Genomic DNA, 27,578 nt, shown 5'->3' with positions numbered 1-27,578 from the left:
GAAAGAGATCCTATGAGGAAAACCCACAGGAACATTATAGTCAAATTCTGAAACCCCCAGCTTAAGGATAAAATATTTGGAGCAGCAAGGAAAAAAAATTTACATATGGTGGTGCCACAGTTTGAATCACAAAAGACATAGTAGTGGCAGCACTAAAAGACCACAGGTCTTGGAACACTATATATCAAAGAGCAAAAGAACCAGGCCTATGGCTGAAAATATCATAGCCACTAAAGCTAAGCATAATTCTGAATGAAAAAAAAATGGACGTTTAATGAATTGTCAGACTTTCAAGACTTTGTTTAAAAAACAACATGAATTTAATAGATTGGAGGTACAAGAGCCAAGAGAAACATAAGGTACATACCAAAAACCAATTACAAGGGACTCAATAAGGACAGACTGTTTACTTTTTATGTATATAAAATATAAAACATATGTCTAAGATTATTATCAATAATTGGGTAGTTCATAAGAAAGATTGGGGTAGACCTGAGCATGATAAGACTTCAAAAAGTAAAACCGTTCAGGACCAGCTAAAAAGAATAATTATCATATACAAATGAGGTAGGAGAGGAAGAACCAATACAGAATTACATGGGGGAGGAGTGCTGTTAGTTCTGGCAACCTACTTTCATTGGGAATAGGTTCAAGGGGGGAATAAGACATACATCTAGAAGAGTATAAAGTCTTCTTAATTTAGAAAGAAAACACTAAGAGGATAGAGAACGGGGAGAGGATAAGGGAATCTTTAGAGGGGAGGGGGAGGGAATAGGTCAAAGGGGTATGTAAAAGGGTGTTTAGATTTATGGGAATGGGAGGGAAAAAAAAGGAAGGATTGTTGGGGGAGGGGGAGGTTAAGTAATAGGAGGGCAAGGTAACAGGTAGAAGTAGAGTAGAGGAGTCAGAAAGGATAGGAAATAAGAGATAACACACAAAAATAAAAATAAAGATTAGGAGTAGAATGTGTTAGGGAAAGTATATGTTTATATATGTATATATGTATGTATGTGTATGTAGGTACATATATGTATACGCATATATATGTATACATGTATGTGTGTATATATGTGTGTATATGTATCCATGCTTAATCGTAGCCTCCAGTGGTAGGGGTGGGGGGGAAGAAAGAAAAAAGTAAAAAGTGTGCAACAGAGAACAAAAGAAAACCTACAAGGAAGCAAAGAAAAGATGGACAGCTCTCAACACAATGTGTAATATTTATTATATAGGTTTTCTTGAAATGGAAATTTATTGCAATATATTTTGAATCCTCTCTTACATGCTGCTGTGCACATGACATGTTTTTCCTTTTCTTATTTTGTATCTTTTAATATTTAAGTTTATAATTTTTTTATTTTTATTTTTGCATTATGTATTTAAGTTTTAGTATCTAAGACTAAAATGAAAATATTTTTTAAAAGATGCTATATATTAAAACATTGCTATTACATAAAAAAATTCCTACCTATCCATTAAAGCCCAACTGAAGGGCCATCTCCTCCCTGTAAGCTAGCACAAACTGAACAGCCCTCCTCCCTTGGAATGTTGTTTATTAAAGTTATCAGTTGTGCTTTTCCCCCTGTTAAACTGTAGGCTCCATGAGGTAAGGGACTGTGCCTTATCTTGTTTTTGCATCTTCTCCAGCACAGTGCCCTGCACACAGTGTGGAACAAACATTTATCAAATTAAATTGACATAGTGGCCTCAAAAACCTTCCCTGCCCCATTTGCTCTCAAATGAAAACTAATTTCTTTCCCTTAATAATGGTGCCTAAAATGAGCTAATATTTCGCTTGCATGGTGTTGGACATTACTAATGCTTCTGTCCATAATCCCACTTAGCTGACTTACCAGAGAAAGGATTTGTACAAGCAGTTTTCTTAGAGTAGGGCTTATTTCTGATAAGCAATAAGAAAGAAGACAATTGAGAAGGCTATGGGCCCCATCTCTGGGCAATTCCATTCTCTCAGATCTAATAGTTCCTACTACCGAATAGGACTCTTTTTCTGCAGCCTTTAGTGAGCATTGCAAAACGTCCTTCCAACATCTTTGTTCATATGTGGTCTATTTGCACACAGTCAGGACAGAGCCAATTAGCTATATTTGTTTGATAAGAGATGCTTTGAGAGGATCAAGCATTTGGGAGATTTCACAAGATAAAAATAATTTTCATAGTTTGTCAATACTTTCAGGGAAAATTCAGGTTAAATAATTTAGATTCACTTGTACTGAAATAGTAACAACGTTATTCCTTGAGAATTATTTCATTACCAAGAATTTTGTGGTGCTTTTTGAAAAATAAACCACAAAGAGCTAGAAAGACCCTGCTTACCCATATAGACAAAGGAAAGCATACTTAAATCACAAGTACTTGAGTTGCCATTGTAAATTCTGAACCACCAAATTTAAACCATGTCGTATATTATGTTATATTTGACCAGCTGGGCCATTCACAATAAAAAGACTAGGTTTAATGATTTTTCAAAATGAAATTTCCAAGGCTTTAATGTGACCCTGACCTCATCAATGTGAGCACTCCATCTACTAGAATAACAATAACAGCAATAAGAATGATGACAACAACCACAATAACAATGAGGTACAATTTAAAAAGGACTAAATTGGAAGGCATAGACTCTCGGGACACAAGAGGTCCAGGTATACTTTATACCTGTCTTTCTTATCTTTTCATCAGTCTGTCCATTGCCCTTGTATTCTTCTGACATGGTGGTCCTTGATTTACAGCCACATCCATGAATGTTAGTCAACTAACATTTATTAAGCACATGTTATATGCCAGGCACTGTGCTGAGTGGACTAGATAGAAAGAAAGGCAGAAACATGATCCCTGCCCTCAAGGAGTTCACTTTCTAATGGTGGGAGGTGGGGAGGCGGGGGAGTGGTAACAGTATAAAAATAACTATTTATATACAAGATATATATTGTGTAAATGGAAGGTAATTTCCAAAGCAAGGCAGTAGTAGTTGAGGAGTAGGAGCGGGAAGAGCAGCAAAAGATCTGTTGCAGATAATGGGATTTAAACTGTGTTTAGAAGGAGGGTCAGGGAAGCCAGGAGTGAAAATGAAAGCATACTTGGCATGGGGGTCAGCTAGGGAAGAGGGGCAGAATCCAAGATAAAATGTGGAGTGCAAGAAACCGCATGTAGGCCAATGTGCCTGGATCGTATTGTACATAGAAAGGAATAGAGTATAAGAAAATAGAAGTAAAATTAAGAAAATGGAAAAGGGGTAAATGGCCAGGTTGTGAAGGGTTTTGAATGACAAAGAGAACACATTTTAAATCTGATCCTTGACATAATAGGGAGTTCGTTGAGTTGGGGTAGAGGGGGTTAGGAAAATCATTTTGTCAGCTGCCAAATTGGAATGTGGCAAGGAAGTCCAACTAGAAGGCTATTGCAAGAGTTCATGCAAGAGGTCATGAGGGTCTGAACCAATGTGATGGCTGTGTGAGTGAAGAGGACATATAAGAAAGACTTGTTGTATAGATAGAAGTGGAATGACTTGAGAATAGGTTGGATATGTGGGGTAAATGTGAATGAGGAGTTGAGGATGATGCTGAATTTATGGTCTTATGTGACTTGAAGAATAGTGATGCCCTTCATTATTATAGGGAAGTTGGGAAGATGGGAGGAATTGGGGAAACATAGTGAGTTCTGGTTTTGGATGTCTTGAGTTTGAGGTGCCTAGGAGATGAAGAATTTGATATGTTCAAAAGGCAATTGGTAATTGGGACTGGAGCTCAGCAGTGAGACTAGGGCTGAGTAAATAGATTTGGGAATCGTCTAATAGGAATAACTGAATCCACAGGAGCTAATGACATTACCAGGTGAAATAGTATAGAACAAGAAGAGTAGAGGATGCACGATATAGACTCCTGGGGGACAGTCATGGTTAGTGGGTGTAACCTAGATGAAGGTCCAGCAAAGCAGACTGAGAAAGAGTAGTCATATAAGTAAGAAGAGAACCAAGAGATGTCACAAAAGAAAATTAGAAACATGAGAATATACAGGAGGAGGGGGTGATCAACAATATCAAAGGCTGCACAGAGGTCAAGAAGGATGAGGATTGTGAAAGCACCATGAGATTTGGAAGCTAAAAGACGTTGTAACTTTGGAGAGAGCAGTTGCAATTGAATTACATGATTGGAAGTCAGATTGCAGAGGGTTTAGAAATAATAAAGGAAAGGAAGTAGAGGCACCTATAGTAAACAGCCTTCTCAAGGAGTTTAGACACAAAAGAGGGGAGAGATATGAGATGAGAGCTATCAAGGATGGTTGAGTGACACAAGGAGTATTTTGAGGATAGGAGGGACATGAGCATGTTTGTAGGCAGTGAGTAAGCAACCAGTTGACAGGGAGAAATTGAAGATAAACAAGAGAGGAGGGATGATAGAGGACATAATCTATTGGAAAAGTCATAATGGAATAGAATTTCTTGTGTAGATAGAGTGGCTTGCATTTACAAGAAGTGCCATCTCTTCATGTGAGGTATTCAGCACCACTGCAGATACGTTGTGTCTCCTTATGTCCACCATGTTTTTTATCCATTGCATTTTGAGTCACTTAGATTTTTGATTCTTCAGAAATGATGGCGTTCCAGTATCCACAACTAAATAGGATTAACAGGAGAGCATTTATGTTTTTTGTTTTTAATTGGATATCTATATCATGAAAAAGCTTGGGATTATTGAAGCACTGCAGAGTTTCTCAAATGTAAACCAGTCTGCTGTTATTCAGTTATGGGTCTAGTTCTTTGTCTATTAGCCCTACTTATTCCAGATATACATACTGATGTTCTCTATTTACTATACCATGGACAAGAGAGATTGTTCATTCATGTGGTTTTTTATATGTATGGATTGCTAGACCAATCACCTTTTTAAAAAGTTTAATGCCTTTTGTGTTTTATACCAGCATCATTTCCCAACTTCATCTTTGCAGATACTGTTTCTCCTTCCTTAAATGTCAGGAGCATTGGATTTTAAAATGTAATGGTTTCATTGTCACTGATAATGAGAATTATAGTGACAGAAATGCTGGCATATCTGTTCCATTTTCTATTTGTTGGCCTGCCAGTTTCATCTATAAATGTTCTTGGGATGGTACAGTTTAGTTGGATCTTATGCCATCTTCTCCCCACCCCAACCCCATAGTGTTTTAGAATTGAGTTTGTATTCCAAATTGTTACTGCCTTTTACTGGCCACATTTTCTCTATTTAGCAAGAAATGAAGTATTTGCTGGTAAGATTTTTTGGCATTTATTAATCTCCCAATTGTTGCAACTACTTTTGTGTTGGTGAAATTTACACAGAAAATGGTGATAATTTAGGAAAAGAAAACAAAATAAAAAACAAAAATAAAACATGGACTTCAGAGCTAGAAAGTATTTTTGAGATAGCCCAACACCCTCATTTCACAGAGGAGAAACTGAGACTCAGGGAAACAAATAACTTGTTTAAAGATCACATGACTAGTAAATAAATAGGCCAGCTTTGAACCTAAGTCTTCTGACACCAAATCTGCTATATTATGGTCCTCACAGCAGGAATAAAAGAACAAAAGTACTATCATAGGGTGTTTTGGAGACCCCCAAACAAAGTGGCAAAATGGATTTGGGCCATTGATAAAATTGATATGCAAATAGTATCACAACTCATCCCTCTCTTCCCCTCACTCACCCCTAGAGTGGTTTTATATAAAGTTAGGTCCCATTGTCCTCATTTGTCCCAGAATCTCCCAATGGTTACCATGCCACCAGAGCATTAGTGTGGGAAATAGGGGAGAGAAAAGAAAGTCCTTTGACATCTGAAATCAAGTCAGCTTTCTACTAATACCTCTCTAGACCCTAAGGGAAGAACAGAGACCCAAGAATTGTCCTGTCATTGTGACATGAAGTGTGAGGCACTAGTGAGAGGCATTTGTTAAATGACCTCTACTATTGTAAAAATAATTCCAATTTCTGTATTGCCTTAAAGTTTGAAAGATCTGTTAGTCACAACAAACCAATGAGGCTAATAGTACAACTATCATCATCATCGTCATCATCATCATCATCACCCGTGTTTTACAAATGAGGAAACTGATGCACAGAAAGGTTTTTGATTCACCCAGTAAGTGGCAGAGCTGCCAATTCAAACTCTGATCTTATACCTACAAATAAAATGCTCATTCTACTAGTCATACTGCCTTAGCAAATTACATACATATATGTGTATGTGTATATATATATATATACATATATATATATCTCCCAAATACTATGCATTTACATCTAGTAAATACATTTATGCAAGTGCGCATGTTACATTTATAAATATATGTTAAATACAGTTCTAGAGAAGCAACAAGGCAAAGTAATTAGAGAGCTGGCCGTGAAGTCAGGAAGACCTCAGATCCTACCTGTGACATTATAATGGCTATATCAGCCTCTCGATGCCCATGCAACTGGAGAAAACCATAAGTTATAGAGAAGTTATTGATTTGCTGTGGCAGATCAGATTTCTTCAAGTGGATGTCTACATAAAAAGAAAATGAATTTAAACACAGATGCCCACTTCCATCTACATCCAACATTCCCCAGAACTTGCTTGGCAGTTTGGCCAGAATGTCCCTCTTCAGTTCAGACAGGTTTTTTTTCCTTGTCTATTGCACTTCTTCCCATGCAGGACCGGATTTCAGAAGCAGGTTGTGTGTGTCTAGGGTGTAAAGTACTTTTGGATTCTTTCAGAGACGAGAACTCTGTTTCTGAGTATTGCCAGGAGGGTTGATTGCTTGGGACCAAGCAGTGCTAGCTAATACAGTGGAATTGGCAGCATTTCACTTGGAATATATCCTTCTTGTGACTTCCCTTCTGTCCCCTTTAGAGATCTTAGTGATCCAAGGAAGTTTGGGCTCTGAAGAGAGAAGGGGAGGGGGCTCCTAGCTTTCTGAAACTCTTCTCTTAAAGTCTAAAGAAAAATAGAGGATAAAAATTAATAAACTTTGCTTTCCTTTTCCCTCCCTTTCTCTACCCCCTCTCCTTTTTCTTCCCTGTCTCTTATGTCTTCTCTAGGCCCTTCCCTTTCTTCCTTCCTTCCTCCTTTTCCCCTTTGTCTCCTATCCTTTTCTCCCTCCCTCCTTTTCTATTTTCTTGTTTTTCTCCATCTCCCTGCTTCCCTTTCCTCCCTTTCCCTTACCTCCCAAGGCACTGTTCCTATACCTTTAATAAGGTACCTTCAGTAAATAAATATTTACCACAATAAGTAGATTTTTTTCCTAGTGTTTACATCACACCACGCATTACCTTAGATATTATTATTATTGGCCTATTAACTCTTTTCCTCCAAAGGGGCTTAGAGACCCCTCCCCTCCACATGGTAATGAATTAACCCTGGTTAATTAACTGTGTTGACATGCCTTTCTAAAAGCCTCTGTAACTTCCTAACTGTCAAGGACTTCTCTGGGGAGAATGGAGCTCTTTATAATTAAAATAGGCCCCAAATGACATTTACTTTCTCTTTTATTCCCTGCTTTTCAGAAATGAACCCAAAGGCACAGTGTCATTTTCTCTAATATCATTTCTGGGAATTAATGTTATTAAATTATTTAAATAACTTTTATAAAGTAATTAAATATAATTCATATTTTCCTCCTAAAGGATCTAAATTTAAGAAACGCTCAGTTTGAGTTTTTCCATACTTTTCATACAAGGGCAATAAGCATTTATTCACAAAATGCCAGTTATTATGCTAATTAGGTACTGGGGATACAGATATAAGCAAGAAGAAGATTGCTGCCCTCAATGAGTTTACAAGCTAAGAAGGGAAAACGATATATAAATGGGAGCTGGAAAAGGAGTGTGAGTAGGGGAGTGGGGTATGAAGGTACCTGGTGGCACATGGCGTTGATGTCCAGAAAGTCAGAAGTTCAACTAGAATAGGCAAAGTGGGGGATAGAGGTTGGCCAGTCTGATCCCAGTCACAAAATGGAGACTCCAGGAGGAATTTGCCGATGGGAGAAGGACATTGGTATAGCAGAGGGATGTTTCATGGTAAGGCCAGGGGAGATAAATTTTCCATGGATGCCCATGAAATAAAGATTCTTTAAAAAGCAACAATTCATTGTTGCTTATTTTCACATTTAGATATAGAGGACATATTACATCTGAGAGGGTTCTTTGATTTCTTTATTTCTTAACCCATCAAGTATAGCTGTAACTGTAGATTCTGGTTCCCAGGACAAAGCAAATGAAAGATATTCTCAAGTCAGGTTCATTTGATCAGGGAAGAGAAACCACAAGGAAAAACCTCAGATCCCAGGATACAAGGTCTTAGATTGAGGGAGATACCAGGACACCATTGTAGTCAAAGACCCCAAGATATTGCGAGGCCACTTTCAAAAAAAGTACTGAAGCAGAGCATTGTGAGCCAGAAAGAAAACCCCATTCCAGGAATGGAAGGAAACTAGCCATCCAGTGCTTTCCTCTTTTAACTAATTCTTGCTAACAGGACTGCCTCATGAAGGAACACAAACACTGTGGGCCCCCTCTAAATCTCAGCACCCTGAAGCAAAGCTTCTGTTAACTTTCCCTGATTACAATTCTGCACTCAGGTAAACTAGACCCTCATTGGCATATGTAGAGCAGCCAAATAACATGGACTGGAAAAGATGAGGAACTTGAGGAGCCTAGTTTCCAAGTAAGGTAAAATGAGTGAAAATCTCTTCAGCGCCTAGGTTAATGTCACATTTTATAGACTTCTAGCCAGATTTTCAGTATTACTCAACATGGAGCTGAAATTCAGATGGAAAAAAGAATCCTATATTGAGGACTATACATAACTTACCTTTGCTATTTTTTAAAAATTTCAATATAGCCTCAATTAAAATCCTCCTTTGATACATTTTTGGGCATGGAGAGTGCCCTGAGTTCTTTCTAAAGATTATGCCCGCAAAGTGCAAACTATGCAAGGTCCTAAGCCTGGAAATAAACTGTTTGTTACTCAAGGACCAATGTAGCTATATTTGAGTTTTATCCTCAGCCACCAGGTGATGACATTTTCTGGCCATAGTAATTCAAGGTTTATCAAAGTTGGAGGATTGTTGTTTGCTTTGTGGGAGGATGAACCTAGAGCTGATCAAATCTTTAGAAGTTATGTTAAAGGTTTTAAATCTGGGTCAAAAGACCAGGGTTTGAATCTGAACTCTTGCTACGTATTACATGCTTTTATACAAATCTCTTTCCCATCTGGCCCGTAGTTCTCTTCTCCATGAAAGAAGTGGTTTGAGAAATGTAGGCCAGAGACACATATAGATTGAAAGACTCTGTATTCAGGAATAAGTCATGGAAGGAAGCATTAGTTTATTTAGGAATTTAATTTAAGGAGGAGTTTGTGTGAAAGACTGTGTATGCAGGAATAAGTCAGGTATGTAGAATTAGTTTATTTAGGAACTTAATTTAAGGAGAAGGAGTTTGTGTACCTCCTCTTTCTACTCCAAGTACTCTTAGGCAGAGTTGCAGAGAAAGCTACTGGGCAATAATGAATGTAGTCAATGATTCTGTTAGAGTCATTGCACATTAGGGGTCTTTCCAAACCTTTATAGTGACATAGTGATCTGGACTTCCTGGAAAGGGCCCTCTGTACTGAACTTCCTTTAAGTATGGTCATACTTAAAGAAGGTGGCAGCATATCAAAAGAATATCCTAATTTCTTTGGAATATTGTAAAGAAGAGAATTGGAAATACGGTAAGCAAATGGGGTGAGGAGTATAATATCTAGGGATGGCTCTTCCAAGAATCCTTGTGTGCCTATAACCATGCTCTTGTCAATTGCTTCCTCTTCTCATTATACTGTCAAAGAGAGGGGGGCAGCATGGTATGTACAATTAAAAGAATACTGGGTCTGTAATTAGAGAACATGATTCCAAATCCTGGTTCTGATGTCAGCTACTCCTGTGACTTTGGGCACTGAATCCCCTGGGCTTCAATTTCCCATTTTCTAAAGCTGGGTGGTTAGACTATATGGCCCCTGATCCATGATATTATTTTTTGTGAAATAATCTGCCAAGATAGTTTTACCAGGATGTGGCTGCTGTGCATGCTACAGCTTCTTGGAGCCACAGGTGAGAGTTGGGTGACAGGTAGACACCAAAGGTGGATGAGCAGCCCTGAAAAGGGCTCAGAAAGCCCTCACACCAGAGGTGTTAATCCCCCCTGAACATTCCATACACCCCTAACAAGATAACAAGAACTGGAAGGTATAGGGGGCACTAATGTCCTGGCTACCAAAACGAAAAAACAATTGAGTAAATTTCAGAATGTCCAAATTCTTAAGGTATGTGGTATGTTAGTAGTTAAGCACCTAATGAATACCTGCTGTGTACCAGGCACTCTGCTAAGCTCAGGGGATACAAAGAAAGGTAGAAGATGGCCCCTGCTCTCAAGGATCTAACAGTCTGATGGGGGAGACAATATGCTAACAACTAAGTACAAACAAGTTAGATATGAGGTAAATGAAAAATAATAAATATTAGAGAAGGCATTGGAATTAAAAAGGATCAAAAAGTCATCCTGTAGAAACTTGAAGGGAACCAGAGAAGCCAGGAGCCAGAAATGAGAATGGAGAGCATTCCAGACATAAGGGACAATTAGTGAAAATCTCCCAGAGTCAAGAGATGGAGTGTCTTGTGTGAGGAACAGCAAAGAGGCCAGTGTCATTAAATCAGAGTTTTGGAGAGGGAGGAGTTGTAAGGTATAAGAAGACAGGAAAAGGGAGATGGATCATATTATGCAGGACTATGATACCAAAGAGGATTTTATATTTGATCCTGGAGATAATAGGGAGCCACTGAATTTTTTGAGTTGGGGAGTGACATGGGCAGACCTGCACCATTTGATAGCTGAATAGAGGGTGGACTGGAGTGGAAGAGATTTTTGGCACCAAGCATCAGGCTATTTCAATAGTCCAAGTGTGAAGTGATGAGGGCCTGCACCAGGGTCATGGAAGTGTCAGAAGAAAAAAAGGGCATGTGTTCAAGAGACGTTGCAGAGGTAAAATCCACATGGCTTGGCAATAAATTGGATATAGGGAGTGAGAGAAAGTCAGAAACCAAGGATGACATCTCATTTGTTAGACTGGGAGGACTGGTATTCTCAGCAGTAACAGGGAAGTTAGAACAGGTTTGGAGGAGGGTTCAGTTTTAGACATGTTGAGTTAAGCACATGGCTATATACAATGAGCAAATCTTAAATGATTGGAAGGGTATGTTTAAATTCTGCATAACTTTGTTGAGCTAAAGGTGATGTAAACACAAATTTTAAATGAACAGTCATAGAAATATAGGTTCATAGATTTGTATAGGGTAGGGAACCTGTGGCCTTGAAGCCACATATGGCCATCTAGGTCCTCAAGTGCAACCTTTTGACTATATCCAAACTTCATAGAACAAATCCCCTTAAAAAGATTTGTTCTGTAAAACTTGGACTCGGTCAAGGACCTAGAAGGCCACAGGTTCCCTACTCCTGATTTAACACAATTCCCTCATTTTGTAGATGGGAGAACTGAGACCCAGAGAGTTTAAGTGACTTGTCAAAGGTCACTTATGCAGAATTTTACTACAGGTTCTCTGACTCCAGAGCTGGTGCTTTTTAATTCGAGTCAGTAAGTATTTATGTATCCCTTATTGTGTGTCTAGCACCATTCCAGGCAGTCTTTGAGTGGGAGAAGAAAATGAAGGAGAGGACAAAGGAAGAGAAAAGTAATAAAAGAGCTATAAGATATGATTCAATCCATCACTAACTACCTATTAAATGCTTCTGTGTACCAGACACTGTGCTGGGCACTGGGGATATAAATATAAAGAAGGAACAGTCCCTATTTTTATGGAGCTTACATGCCAATAGGGAAGAGAACAATTACTCAAATGGATCTGTGGTGTCATTGATTTGGAAATTCCCTCCAACAGTGCAGATTGCAACTAACACACTCCTGCCCATTCTGACTGGTAAAACCATGAAAAGCCTTATGCAGAATATGGTGCTTGAATGATGCCCTGAAGAAAGAGGAGAGATTCTGTGATTCCTGCCCTCTAGGAGTTTATAGTCTAATTAAAAAGACTAGGAGTATGCTCAGAACAAAGCTAGTAGTTATAGTTAATAGCTTGACTATTGACTATTCTGGTAGTTAACAGTTAATAGAGTAGTTCATTCTATATTATTCAATTCCCAAATAAGTGGTGCAAATAATGTGTTGTAAATATTCAGAGGAAGGAGTTATCTTTGTGGTCAAGTGAGGCTTCATGTGATACTGATCTTTAAGGATACTAAGGATTTGTGTTGGAGGGAGTCTCACTTGGAGGAAATATTAAGAAAAAACATAGATCTGTGAAGGATAAGCCAAAGGGAGCAAAGCCTAAAGATAAGAAGATCAAGTAGAAGTCCATGGCAATTATACATTTTGGATATTACAAGGGCCTTTGTTAACATGTTGCAATGGAAATGGAGAGGAAGGCATAGAGATGAGAGATTGCAGAGGAAAAAATGATAGGACCAATCGGGAGTCAGGAAGAGCAACTGGAGAGAAAATAAGTTTGATTTGGGACATGTTGAGTGTGAGATGGTGACCAGATAGTAAGTTGGATATGTCCAACTTTTGGAGATGTAGGATTGGAACTTTCAGGTGAATGATCAAGACCAGGTCACAGCACTAAACCTAACATAATGCTCAGCACATCATTATAGAAACTTAGTGAATGGCCTTCCAGGTCTGATTCTGTAATTTACTGTTTACATATTCTTATCCTGGGTCATATTTTCTTGAATGTTAGTTTTGAATATTGTGGTATAGTTAAATCAATCAACAAGCATTTATTAAGCATCTACTATGAGCGAGGCACCATTCTAGGTGCTGAGGCTACAATGACAAAAAAGAAAGTCTATCTCATCAAGGAACTTATTATTAGAATGTAAAACATTCTTAAGTAAGATCATGAGAATTCAGAATGTAGGGGGCCAGGCAGTGATAAATACTATAAAAGATGGAATTGCATCCAAATGTACTCCCTACTGTTTGGAGAAATGAGCAAAAATAAACATGATGAAGTTCAAGTATGGCAATAAAAGGAAAAGGGTAGGAATGGAAAAGTTGAAGGCTACACCTTAAAGGGTACTTAATAATTATGTGCCAATATAATAGGAAAAAGCCTAGGACTCAAGACAGACTTTAACCTAAAAATGGGTATGTAGCATTTACATGGAAGTATAGATACACACAGAAAAGATCTATGGTTTCATCACCATCAGCATAAGGAACTCCCAGTATGGGAACTCTCTCCACCATAACTCATTATGACTTAGTAGGAGAGTTACCTGCTTCAGGAAGAATGGCTTCACCTCGGCCAGAGGCTAGATTAAACCTCCCATAGTCCACGCCTAGCACTCCATTTACTCTGCTATGCTGCCTTTATATGTGAGGGATGTTCATTAGCAGATATTTTTGGCAGGGAAAAGCACAGGAGCATAATTAAGTAATCCTTCCATTACATTTGGCATTGATGAGAAATTTATTAGGAGACTTCATCCACGTCGACCTCCTTGTTTTAAGAAAACTGTCAAGAAATTGAATGGAGTGCAGAGGACATTAATGAAAATGAACATGTAACTTAAAAATTGGACCTCTGAAGAAAGGTTAATGGATTGGAGAAAATTTCTTCTGGAAGTAGAATACCAAAAGCTAATTCAATAAGGGTCTAAAATTTTAGAAGCTTGTTTAGTGGAACAGTTTGGCATCTTCACTGAGGGTAGAATCCTAGGAAATGACCTGCTGTGTGCTTAATAGCAAGAAGAAGATTGTTCAGAGTTCATAGACACAAACACTTCCCATTTGTGTCAATGATGAGCTCATCTTTCAGAAGTTATAAAACTAACATGAAGAGCTGCTGTTCAGCACTTGCCCCTGTCCAGTAAGAAGGAAGAACTGATTACCACATCAGAAGTAAAAGGAAGTGACCACATCATCATAAAATTCCTCCTAAAGAGGGGAATGCCAGATATACTAGAGTTTCTTAATCTGGGATCTGTGAAGTCAATTTTGCTTTAAAGTATATTAGTAATTGTGTTTCAGTATAATTTGTTTCTATTGTAATCCTGTGTATTATATTTTATATATTTAAAGCAATATTTGCAAAAGGGGCCCATAGGCTTCACCAAACTGCCAGTGGAGTCTATGACATAACAAAGGTTAATCCTTGCCCTAGACTTTGGGAGAGAAGATCATAAGATATTATCTTTAGAGCTGAAAAAAGACTTCATAGATCATCATTTATTTTTATAAATAAAAGCCCCAGAGAAGTTGTAGCTTGCCCAAGGTCATATGGGTAGTTAGTAATAAAGTTAAGATTTGAACCCAGGACCCACTGACCTCAGATCTAGAGCTCTTTCCACTATCTAGAGCTCTTCCACCCTATCTCTTCTCTTTCAGAATAAAGAAAAATAGGATCCCATATAACCTATGGTTCTATGAGAGGAAGTGTGCTCAAGTTAAAATCATCCTCCTTATGTACAGAGGGTATAATCATTGTAATTTTTATATTGTTTGATGTTGTATGTAGTCACTTAGTCTAAGTGATCCCAATGACCATAAAATATATAGGCAGTGACAGGTTTGGGTTTTTTGTTTGTTTTACTTTTCTATTGTTCTGATGTATTTTAACTTGTATCAAGCAATTAATGCTCAAAGCTTCTGATTGGATAAAGCTCCTGGCTGAATCCACTAGCTTGTGAGGCATTCCTTTTTTGCTCTCCCAGTTAACCAGTTCAAACCCTTTCCCGATTTCTAGTCCTAAAAAAGAAACTCACCCTCCCTACCCTCCCCTAAGCCTGATATTGATAAATGATCCCAAGAACTTCACCAAATCTGGAACTGATTAGGAATTCCCCTTTCCATATCTGATATTTCCTGTTCTCTATCAAGCCCATTTTTAGGGTATAAAACTTCCCTATCTAAACCCTAACTTTGAATGTGTACTCTCCCCAACATGACTCTCTCCTCCTTGCATTCCTCTCACACACAATAAATTTCTTGTGTCCATGGAGATGAACTTCTGTCTATATTGCCATGCAGTGTGTGTGTGTGTGTGCGCGCGCGCGTGTGCGTGCGTTATGCCTGCTTGCTCTTCTTGTTTGTACCAACTTTCTGTAAATCCTTGAACCCATATCTTTGCTTTAACCTAAGTCCTGAGGCCATATAGGGGAGAGGGGTTATACTATTTATCCTATTTCCCTTAGTAATATGGACTTGTAAAAATAGAGCTTAGCAACTCATTTCAAGTGGTATCATCCAGATCTAACTTTCCCGAGGCCATTCCAGACTGAGTTGAGAGTGCTATGTACAAAAATCTCCTTAAGTTCTAGGACATCAGAGTTTACAATTCACACACACACACACACACACACACACACACACACAGAGTAATATCTTTCACAATCTCTGCTAAGGTTCTTAGCAGTTTTTTTTCCCTCTCCCAACTTAAGTTTCAGGAAACCTTCCTGAGGTTTGTGTTTTGATTTATAATTCTTTCATTAAGTTATTGCCAGATATTAAAATGTTGAGTACCATATACATTCAAACTTCATCACTTACATATTGAAACTCATTCCAATGCTAGACTCTAACCAAGCTTCATTTTCTGGAAATATACTAGCCTAGCCAATTGAATCTGGTTGATCCCAATTCTAGTAGGGTACATCTGCCATACTTTGACCTCTGAGCTCTAGTGGGATCCCTTTTCAGAGGACCCAACTGATCCAATTGCTTTAGCTTTTTGGGAAGGCCATCTAGTAATTACAGTAATGGATTCCTTGGGTATTTTAGCTGCTGGTATGGAAAATGTGTGATATGTAGCTGTCTATAACCAGGGCCATAGGCTTTTGATCTGTTCATTCTAGGCTAATTGAATATTATGCCACAGTATTATGTGGCATAATAGGATCACAGAATTGGAGTCAGAAGGGGACCTAATCCAAACCATAATTGAACAAGAAGTCACTTTCCAGCATACCCAATAACTGGTTATCCAGACTGCTTGAAGACGACATCAGTGAGAGGGAATCCCCCAGCTCCCAAGACATGAGTTGGATAATAGTACAGTTAGGTAGATTTATCACCAGCTGAACAGACATACCTAAGGCATGGGGCCTCAGGATATTATGAATTCCCCATCTAGACCCTCAGAGTCTATTCCTTAGAGTACTTTAAAATTCCCACCCAGGGGCCAAGCTATTCTGATTTTTTAGAGCTGCCTATATTTTCCAGCCCTCAATTTGACCACACTCTTTCCTCTGGGTGCCATTTTTGGTTCTGTGTCCAGTGTCCCTTGGAGTACCTCCCCCAATCCCTCTACTGAGACGTATGTTCAAGTCAGCACTACCTTTGCATTTGGAGGGCCATGCCAATTAATTGCTTTATTATTCCACTCGCCATCATCATGACTTACCAAATCAAAGCACCAGTCCCTGACTATAAATCCCCTTTAGGTATTGTCTCCCCCTTTTCCAGATGAGTGTTTATGCAGGCAGGAGCCATCTCAATTTTACATTTCAGTCCCAAGCACTTCACATATCACCTTATACTCATCGATTCTTTTTTCATTCATCATTGTATGTCTTCAGGCAGGAGCTGGAATGCCAGTTTCTGGGGCAGAGAGGATTTCTGCTCAGGTTCAGATTAGACCAGATGACCTCAGAGCCCCCCAAGACTGCCTGATTCTCTAATACCTTTCCCTGCATATATATCCACTTTAACATCCTGGTTTGTTTGGTTTTTGTTTGTTTTTTTTTCATAGACCCCTACATAAAACAATGATACCACTTTTTCTTTTCCAGGTTCTAGTGAAAAATAACAACCTCTCAGACAAGATCACAGTTTTATCAGGAAAAATTGAGGAAATCTCACTGCCAGAAACTGTAGATGTGATTATTTCTGAACCCATGGGCTACATGCTATTCAATGAGAGGATGCTGGAGAGTTACCTACATTCCAAAAAATGGTTGAAGTCAAATGGTGAGTTGCCTAGCAGGACCATACAAAGCACTTCCTCCTTTGGAAAGTCTGCTAACTTTTCTACACTAGAGGCATCTGAAAGGAATATGGCATTTCTGTAATGCTTTTAAGCTGAGGTTCTCTGAAAAGGTCATGCAGAATTGACAAAGATATGAGAAATAGAGTCAGGAAAACTAAATGATTTGAGCTGCAGATCCCAGAAATCACAGGAACACCAGTGAATGGGTGGGATTTCAGATAGTGGCTATTCCAAGTTTCTCCTGCCACTTGGCTTTCTAAAAAGTGGCACATCATTTTTTTTAATTTTCATGTGCAATTTAGGATGTCTCTTTGTAAAAAAAATTTTTTTGAGAAGTTGGAAGTAACATTTCAAAAATGATGAGGATTTTATTTGTTCCCCAATTTGCTTCCAAAGAAAGTTTGGATTTGAACATTTATAAATATTTTTAGGACACAGGATCCAGGATTTCATCAGTTCAGGTTCTGTCTGCACCAGTGCAAATCACAACCCTCTCTGTGCCTTAATAAAGGGATCCTTAATCTTGTTTGTATGTCATGGAACCTTGTAGCAGCCTGATGAAGATTATATATGTCTTCTCAGAAAATAAAACAGGATACCCCAAAGAGGTATCCCAAAAGTTTTAGTGCAATTTTAAGCTATTAAAGCTTTAATCTTAAATATTAATGTATTGTTAATATATTGATGTGACATTAAATTAATTAAATAAATATTAATAGAATAAAGCTTTAGTAGCTTAAAAGTACACTGAGGCTTTTGGGACACCTTATACATAGAATTATAAAGAAAATCAATTATATTGAAATACAATTATCAAAGTATTTTTTAAAAGTTCGTGAACTCGAAATTAAGAACTCCTGGGGACTTATGGATGGTCCTCAGGCATAGCAGCACTTACCACTATACCTGGCACATAGTAGATGATTAATAAATGCTTGTTGATGGATTGCTGTGTCTGGAAAAGATTTTGACTGAATAGCTTCTGGTAATGAGCCTCTCAACCTTTAGATTTTCCACCTTTAGCTTAGGCCCATTCTAGGACAGCAGACACACATGGTTCATCTTTGACCCGTACTGAAAGCCTTTCCAGCTTAGCAAAACCTGCCAGAGCTGGCATTCTATCAACATAGCCTTTGAGAACCCAGGAGTCCCTAAGTGCCATGATAAAGCATTGGAGAAGAACTTTAGGAAAGAAGCATTTAGATCATGCTTTATAATTACCCAATACTTTGCATATATATTATCTCATTAGAATCTTACAACAGCCCTAAGAGGTAGGTATTTATATGGATATTACACCCATTTTAAAGAAGAAAATCAGACAGATGAGGAGACTTGCCAGGTTAGGTTCCATAACCAGTACCAGGGCTCAAGCTCCAACCTTTAATTCCAATTGTTGTTTTGTTTTGTTTTGTTTTTAGCAAAACATACTCCTGCCTTTGGGGTGACTAAATACCATTTATGAAATATGAACCTGTCTTCCCCATTGTGGAGCTCTATTTAGAGCCTTATTCCTTTGGTTTAAGACTATCTTCTGATCAAGTTCTAATTCTTCTATCAGTGGTTAAAAAAAATTCCCAGCTTACGGACCTCACACCCCACATTCCATCTCTCATCTCAGGGTCATTGTAAAAGCAGTTTCTCTCACCCCCATATCCAGAATATACTCTCTCCTCATAGCCACCTCATGGAATCCTCATCTTCCTTCAAAGCTCAACCCCTTCAGATCCATCTCCTAAAGGAAATTTATCCTGATTCTCACCCACTCTGCTCACCACCATTTGCTAGGGCCTTTACCCTTGGAAATTCTTCTCTATGTGTTTTTACACAAATATGTGTATGTATACTTATGTGTGTATTGTGTGTGTGTGTTTCATATTTACATATCTATGTGCACATTTCACCCAGTAAGCCTCTTCAGGGCAAGATTTGTTTCATGTTTTTATCTTCATATCCTCAGTGACCAATATACTGGATGAAAAATTGTAGGCCCTTTACAAATATTTGTTTAATTGAATTGGATGTTCAGCTATTCATACCTTATCGTGAATATGTTTATCAAAGTCAATAATTAAAAGAAGATGCTGACACTACAAATTAAAGGGTAACTGGTTGACAAATGCAGCTGAAATGACTAACACAGGGTGCCCCAAAGTCTTAGTATAGTTTTAAACTTTTTATAACTTAAATGTAAAGTCTTAATATTAGAACTGTTTTAAATATCTTTAATATTTTAAGCTTTAATAGCTTGAAGAGCCTTAAACTGCACTAAGACTTCTGGGACAGCCGGTATAATATCTTGTCAGCTTATGGCTATGTGGCTTGTTTCTGTTGTGTACACACACACACACACACACACACACACACACACACACACAAATTTCTCTTTATTGCTTGGATACACAATTACATTTTAGCAAACTGGGTATCAGTTCAAGGAATGATTGTAGTGACAGGATAGGCTCTGTCCAAGGGAGTAAGTATGCAATGGTTTGCTAGTCTGTGTGTGAACATGTATTTCAATCAGAGTGATAGGGAAACTAAATTCTGTGGCTCTGTGTGTTGTCTTCTGTTCATTAGGGATGATGTTCCCAACATCTAGTGACATTCATTTGGCTCCTTTCTCGGATGAACAGCTCTACAATGAACACTACTCCAGAGCAAATTTCTGGTAATGTGATCTCCTGCTGGACTTTTTTATTTGCTGTCTACAGGTGTGGGTCAAGTAAGGAAGGCAGTGGTTGAGTGGAAAAAAAAACATGTTTTTTTTTTAAATCAGAGGATCTGGCTTCAAATCCTGGCCCTGCCATTTATTAGCTGTGTGACCTTAAACACCCATCTCCAAAGCTCAGTTTCCCCATCTGTACAGTGGAGATTGTCATTGCCAAATATACTTTCTAAACCTTAAAGCGCTTTAAAAAAAATTCTATGTGACCTACTATTAGGCACATGCCCATGTGGCATTGCTTAATAACTAAATTTGAGAGGTCCTCAGAAGACTCCCTTGGGTACCAAATATCCCCTCATCTGCTTGCTAGTATTGGAAATCGCACATTTTATGATGCATTCGAAACTTTGGGATAGATACAGAGAGACAGAGACAAACACAGAGAGACACAGAGTAAGATACAGAGAGTTAGATACAGAAAGAGGGAGACAAATACAAAGAGAGACAGAGACTGATAAGAACATGAATTCACAGTGAGAAAGGCCAACCTGCATTGATAGTACAGATGTGTGTGTGTATGTATATAGATAGATAAATATAAGTACTGGGATTCTTTCTCTCTCCCAAATTTGCTTTTTATTTTTTTCCAAAAAGTCAGCTTTTCCTATTTATTCATTTTTAGACTTATTTTGTAAAGTGCTTTTCTCAAAATTACCCTGTAAGTAGTTATCATCCTCATTTTACATGTGAGAAAATCTGCAATACCTACCTCATCCAGGTATTGTAAATAAACTGCCTTGCAGACCTTTACAAAGTTGCTTCACTATTCCAAGCCTTAATTTTCCCACAAGTAAAACTTAAAGAGAGATCATAAATATGAGATATTATTATGAAACAATTTAAATTTTACAAAACATTTTCCTTACAACGGTCATGTAAGGTAGACATTGTAATATCCCCTATTTGGGCACTATGCCCTAACTCAAAGGAATATCTCTAATAGATATCTCTCACAGGCATTATGGCAGGCTGGGAAGGCAGAGGATCTGACCAGCTTACATCTGCCTCCTCCCATCTTGTAGATCTCAGCTTTCCCAGGAGAGCTCTATTTTGGGGGGGAGCTAGTCCTTGTGTTAACCTGTCTCTTTAGTGAAAACAACACAAATTCTAGCTGGAGATAGGTTTACCAAATAAATTTATTGAAAATGGCTAACTGAATGGGAAGGTGGGGGGAGGGAAGAATGGGAGAGACTTCCATGTATTTAGGAATACCTTGTCAGTTTCATTCCTTATTTCTCTCATTTTTTCAATATAAACAATTAGTTCTGCTAAAGCGTATGAAACTATGAATCTCATGGATTGGAGGAGAGGGATGTTAGATCAACATGCAGATATCCTTAGAAAACTGGCTATGTTTATATGATGCCAAAACAATCCATTGTCCAACAATCCAGCAGTCTGCCAGTTGTTGAGGCCTTTTTAATGGGCTCATAATATTTAGAACTGGAAGGGACCCTAAGAGATTACCCTGTCCAATCCCTTCCTTTTAAAGATGCAGGAAGTGAGGCTAAGAGAGAAGTGACTCCTCTAAGGTCGAACAGATACTAGTGGGGTTTGTCTACATGGGTGGCATCAAGTAACTGAATAGAATCAGAATTTTAGAGCTTTAAGGGATTTAAAAGGCTATCATCATTCAACTTCTAGGTTTCTAATAAGGAAATCAAGTTGTGACTTTCTCAAGGTCACAGAGTGACAGACCAGAGACCAGAACCCACTGCTCCTGACTCCAAATCCAGAGCTCCTACCAGTATATCACAATGATTTTTGTCCACTGCTTGTTTTGGCTTTGTGAATACACAATATGGAATGGGTGAAATTTTGGACTTCTCAGTGTGATATGGTAGAAAAATCCCTACACACAGAGTTAAAAGGCATGAGTTCAGATTCAAGTTTCATCTCTTACTAGCTATGTCCTTGAACAAAGTAGGTCATCACTGCAAATCTGTTTCCCCATTTTTGGTTGTTGTAAAGATCAAATTCAATTCAGTAAGTATTTGTTAAGTACCTACTATGGGCAAAGAAGTGTAGAAAGTAGGTGCTGGGGAATAAAGGAAAAGTCGCTGCTCTCAAGGAGCTTACATTCCACTAGGGAATACAACAGATACATAATAGACAAATACAGATAATATACAAAGTAAATGCAAAAGTAACTTGATAGGGAGAGAAGAGCACCAGCCGCTTGGGGGTGGGGAAAAGCCTTGTCTTAGGAGGAACCTGAGCTGAGCCTTGACTGAAGCTCAGAATTCCAAGAGGCAAAGGAAACGAAGAGTATTTACAGACCACTCTTGCAAAAACGTGGAGGTAGAAGCTAAAAAGTCACGTATGGGGAATGACAGGTAAGAGAGCTGGATTGGAACATAGTGTGAGGGGGAATAATACAAAAAAGATAGACTGGAGGTTTTTGGCCAAGAGAATAGGAGGCAGACCACCCAGCTCCTACAAACATACTCCAGCAAAAACTTGAAATTTACACCAGACCGAATAATGATCAAGAAAACCATTTATAAAGTACAGTAAGTAACTTCTACCTACAGTAAGTTACTTCTTTTGTGTAGAATTGCACAGAAAGCCAGCCAGAAACCCATGGGCAGTAGGAAGGGAACCATTAGTAAAGCTGGTGCCAACACAGGCAAATGAGCCCCTAGCACAACCAGACATGAACCAGAGACACCTGTAGCCATCTAAACTCTACGTGTATAGGCAGCAAAAGTAGAGGGGCATCGAATGAACCTCAGTCTAACCTAAATCAGACAAAGGATTGAACATGTGCATGCTCACGCAATACACACACAGTCAATATGGTGTAGAAATGCATGCATGCACACACATACAATGAGTATAGTGTAGAAATATGTGAAACTCAACAGGGAATCAAGCAAGTGTTTAAGAGGGAGGATACTGGCAGGAAAACAGTGCAAGCAAAACAAACTTCCTGATTCTGAACAGTTGATTTAAAAAGGCTGGGGAGAAAGAAAGCATAGAACTGGAATCCTAATTTTCGATTGTGTAATGACTGAAAAAATTATGAGATATGAATATATTGGAATATTAATGCCTGCACAAGAAATGATGAAAAATAATGACTTTTCTGGATACTATGATCTGACATGGGATATATTTAGCAGAACCCAGAGAATAAGTTATACAAGGACAATAATGTAAAGAAAAATAACTTTGAAAGACTCAAGAACTCTGATGAGTGCAATGACCAACCATATCTCTATAGGATCTATGATGAAGGAAGTTACCCACCTATTAAAAGAGTGATGATTGAATTTAAGTGCAGAAAGAGACTTGAATATTTGGGTGTGGGGAAAGAAAAAGAAAGAAATGTAGACTGGAACCATATTGTGAAAAGCTTTATGTGAAACGTCCGTCTTGGAAAATTTAGCAATAGATATCTTTGGAAATAGCGGATAGAAACCAGAGTGCCACCTGGATTACTCCCAAATGCTAATCTCATTAACAACATAGGAATTCAGTGTCCTAGTCCTAACTCTGCCTCTAAGTAGTTTTTGATCCTGGGTAAAGTCATCTTCCCTCAGTACCCATTTCAATAAAATGAAAGAGTTGAACTAGGTGATCTAAGATACCTTGCAGAGTTAAAATCCTATATCTGTCTCTTCTAAGATACCTTGCAATTGCAAGTCAAAAGGCTTAATGAAGCAATGCAGGGTAGTGAGACCACTGAGTTTAGAATCAGAATCAGAAGACCTGGCTTCACTTCTGGGCTCTGCCACTACCTTACACTCCTGTGTGACATTGGAAAAGTCAGTTCCACTAACTTAATTTTTTTCAGCTGAAAAATGAGGGGTTAGGCTGAATGATCTCTTAGTTCCCTTCCAGATATTTTACATGAGCTTCTAACTGGAATTCTGAGATGCTTGGACGCCCTCTTAATATATGAGCAGGCCATTGTAGTGTGAAGCTGATAGCCAGCACCCATAGAATCAGTAAGATTATCCAGTTGTTTTGCGGTGGGTTTTTTTTCTTGATTCTTTTCATCAGAAAAATGGAACCTTTGGTTTAAGTTCTTAGGCTTTCAGGAATCATGCTCCAATTCAAGCAGCTATGGGCTTCAAATGGTAACATTTTTCTGTCTAATGGATCCCACTTGCATTGTGTTGACAGAAACCATCTCAGGAGTTCTCACCAATTACAGTTATAATTTTCAAGTTGAAATCTCATCCACACCTCCCAGGAAATGTACAAATGAGTTCAAAAAAGAGGAATGACCAGATACTATCTATTATAAAAAATCACAAGGCATGACTCATTTTACCAGTCATATTTATGGATTAGAAAAACCATAGGAGCACATTGAGCTGTCTGTCCATCAGCTATCCCTAAGTCCTGTTCCATGACTAGTCTGCCTTTTTTTCTGATCATACCTCTCTGACATAATCCCTCATACCTCTTAGTGTAATTCTTCATTTGTAGTGAGTCGTAGCTGGCTCAAGCCTGCCATGTTCCTCTCCATTTACCTTTAGGTGACCCTCCACTTTACTTACTTGAGACCTTTTGAGTCTATCAGTAAATCATCAATCATGTATTAAGTACTTATTGTGTGCTGGATTGGGAACACAAATATAAAAGTAAGACAATTCCTTCAAGAAAATTAAATTCTTTGAGGGCAGAAGGTTACAATATATTCATAGGAAGGTAAATAAAAGTATGTGCATAATATATACAAATTTATTTCAGTAGTGGTAAAACTAACAATTGGGGAATTCAGAAAAGTTCCCTTAGAAGATATGAGCCTTGAAAGAACCAGGGATTCTAAGAGTCAGAGTTGAGGAGAGTTCTAGGAATAGGGAACAACTTGTATAGAAGTACAAAGGCAAGAAATGGAATGTCATCTATAAAGAACAACAAGGTAGTCACTTCCATGACACAGTCACAGAGTATCACAGGTTTACATGAAAATAACTAGCCAAAGGCCTCCTGGGTGTTGGGTAGACCCCTTTGGAAAATCTTTGGGCTAACGTGGACACAAGTTGTATAAGATGAGAAAGCAATGGACTGATTGCACTCTTCTTTAGTGGAAGCAATGGATAGAGTACAGGGCCTGGAGTTAGGAAGACCCAGTTCAATCTGGGTCAGACACTTACTAGCTCTATGTCCCTGGGAAGTCACTTAACCCTTTTTGCCTCAGTTTCTTTACCTGTAAAATAAGCTGGAGAAGGAAATGACAAATCAAGCCAATATCTTTGTCAAGAAAATCCCAAATGGGGGTCACAGAGTTAGAAATAATTCAAACAACTAAACAACAACAAAATTTGTTACATATATATATCATATATTATAGGATTGTTATATAATAGACATTTTACATTTATATGTATATACACATATATATATGTGTACCCTGAATTATGTTATATAATACAGACATTTTATATGTATATGCATATATATATAAATATTACATATATGTGTATATGTATATATATAGAATTGAAAAGAACCTTGGTCTAATCTTCTCAGTCTATAGAAAAGGGAACTGAGTTTCACAGAAGAAAAAGGACTTGCCACAGCTAGTAAGCAGTAGATCCAAGATTTGAACCTAAGTCTTGGGAAAGAGTAAGAAAGATGATATTTGAAGTTTAATATAGTATGGTTGCCTGAAATATCCAATTTGGCAGTCAATAGCCATTCACTTCCGGCAGCTCTCCTTTTCAAAGTAAGGCACATAGTATATTTGCATCCCATCATGCTTGACAGTTGAGCGATATCAAGGTTGCTGGTGGCAGATTACATGTCCCTGGGAAATGGCTGATGTTCTTTGAAGAGAATAGCAGCCCTGTGGTTGCAAAGAGCAGGGTGAGGATGAACACAAATGATAAATCTGCTGCATATAATGAGAACATTCTGGTGTGAAGTTCAGCTGTGAGTGTACCAAGGACAGTACTGATTAGGGAGCATTCAAGCAAATGCTCTCCCTTCCCATGCACCCAGGCAGCTAGTGCATTAAATGAGTGAATAGTCTCCTAAAAATTGCTGTAGGGAAGAAGGGGGTGTGGTGGGAGGGGGAGTCGTGAGTGAGGCATTTCTCTCATACACTGATCCTTTCCTAACACTTTTGCAGAAATCCATTAGGAAGCCTTCCTTAATTCCTACTCTCCTACTACCTACCTGAGAGTCAGCTTTCCCTCTCCATATTTCTCATAGCATTTGGGCCAGGTCTCTCCATTGCATGCATCACATTCTGCTTATTTTTACACCTGACACATTTGATTTCGTTCAGTTCAGTAAGCATATACTGAATGCAAGACATTGGAGAATACAAAGAGAAACCAAACAGCCCCTGCACTCAAGAAGCTTATATTCTAATGAGGGGAGAGATAGAAAGAGCACCAAAATTAGTATATATCAAGTTTGTGCATATTTTTAGGGATAAGAGGCAGTTGGACTAGACCTTTGATTTCCTTGGTATGGTGAACTTTCAATGAGGAAACTTATCCTATCAGTGTAGATGGACAACCAGTCTGCAATTGATAATTTTAGAGAGTTGCCTGGGGCATTGAGAGGTTACCTGACTTTCCCAGGATCACTTAGACAGAGGCTAGACTTGAACCCACATATTTCTGACTCTGAGGATAGTATTGTTTCTGTTCACTACACCATGCTTGCCTTTTCCAAATACAAAGTACATGCAAAGCAAATTATAGGTGAGACCAGCAAGTTTAAGAGACTTGCCTAAGGTCACAGATGCATTAGAGACAGAATTTGAACCCAAATCCTTAAACTCCATAGCCAATGCTATTGAATGAGATTGAATTAAATTGAATTGTATTGAATGTAATTCTGTGTAGGTAAAGTATTTGGATTCAGACTGATAAAATACAGAAGCTGAAAAGGACCTTAGAAATCTGGTCCAACCTAAGACCCAAAGACAGGAAATGACTTACCTAAAGTTAAACAGCTAATAAATAACACAGCATGGGTCTTTCCCAGTAGCCTTTGTCACCTAATAGAATTTTTGAAGTTTGAGGAAACTCTTAGCAAGACTTTTATATGCTTTTCTTGGAATTCCTTCCATACCAGGTCACTGTCACCAAGTACCAGATGGTGCCAGATATCGGTAACATTAGTTTTTTTGACAGTCTGGCTTCCTCCCACATGAACCTGGAAATAGAGCAGTCTCAGTCAGAACTGACTACTACTTGTTTATAAACAGAATACAGAAATATTTACTCATAAACACTTAAATTAAACAATTAAAAATTAATTAACTGTATTACTAAATCTATGAGTAACAGCATATGGAGCAAGAATATAAAATAATGGGAAGGCATCTAGTTCCTAAATGATACATTTGCCTACTTAATTGGAAGTTATCAGGGTATGATCTCCTACAGGATTCTACAGGCTTATGTTAAGCTCCATGTAAGCTTTGTATATATTGAATAATAAAAATAGCTCACATTTACATAGGTTTAAAACAACAACTCATATTGATGATTTCAAAAGTACTTTCTTTCCCCCAGCAGTCCAAAGAAATATGTAGTATAAAAATTATCCTTATTTTACAGATGAGGAAAGTGAAACTCAGAGACACAAAATAAATTGCCCAAGGTCACAGTGTCATTTAAATCTGAAACTCTCTCTTTGTAGCCTTGGGCATCTTATTTCATTTTTCTGAGTTTCTCTTTAAGCATGGCTGTAGCCTGAATTCTGCTAGTTACCTTTACAGATACCATTTTACCTTTTATCTTGGCTACAGGCCATCATAAGTACAAAGAATTCAAATATCTGCCTTATACAATCTAGACCA

The 27,578-nt window shown here is 38.2% G+C and overlaps 1 protein-coding gene across 1 annotated transcript in view; it reads left to right on the top strand.

The window, feature by feature from the left end:
* The window catches only part of LOC118831371 (histone-arginine methyltransferase CARM1-like), a 263,918-nt gene that overhangs the window by 207,866 nt on the left and 28,474 nt on the right, over positions 1-27,578 (top strand). Inside the window, exons 6-7 of the mRNA XM_036738690.1 lie at positions 16,877-17,054; positions 19,654-19,744. Coding sequence (XP_036594585.1) covers positions 16,877-17,054; positions 19,654-19,744 — 269 coding nt within the window. The remainder of the gene's footprint in view (positions 1-16,876; positions 17,055-19,653; positions 19,745-27,578) is intronic.

Source organism: Trichosurus vulpecula, chromosome 9 (genome assembly GCF_011100635.1).
Source record: "Trichosurus vulpecula isolate mTriVul1 chromosome 9, mTriVul1.pri, whole genome shotgun sequence".
Classification (NCBI taxonomy): domain Eukaryota; kingdom Metazoa; phylum Chordata; class Mammalia; order Diprotodontia; family Phalangeridae; genus Trichosurus; species Trichosurus vulpecula.
Note: the sequence above shows the minus strand (reverse complement) of the source record. Positions and strands in the feature narration are given on the sequence as shown.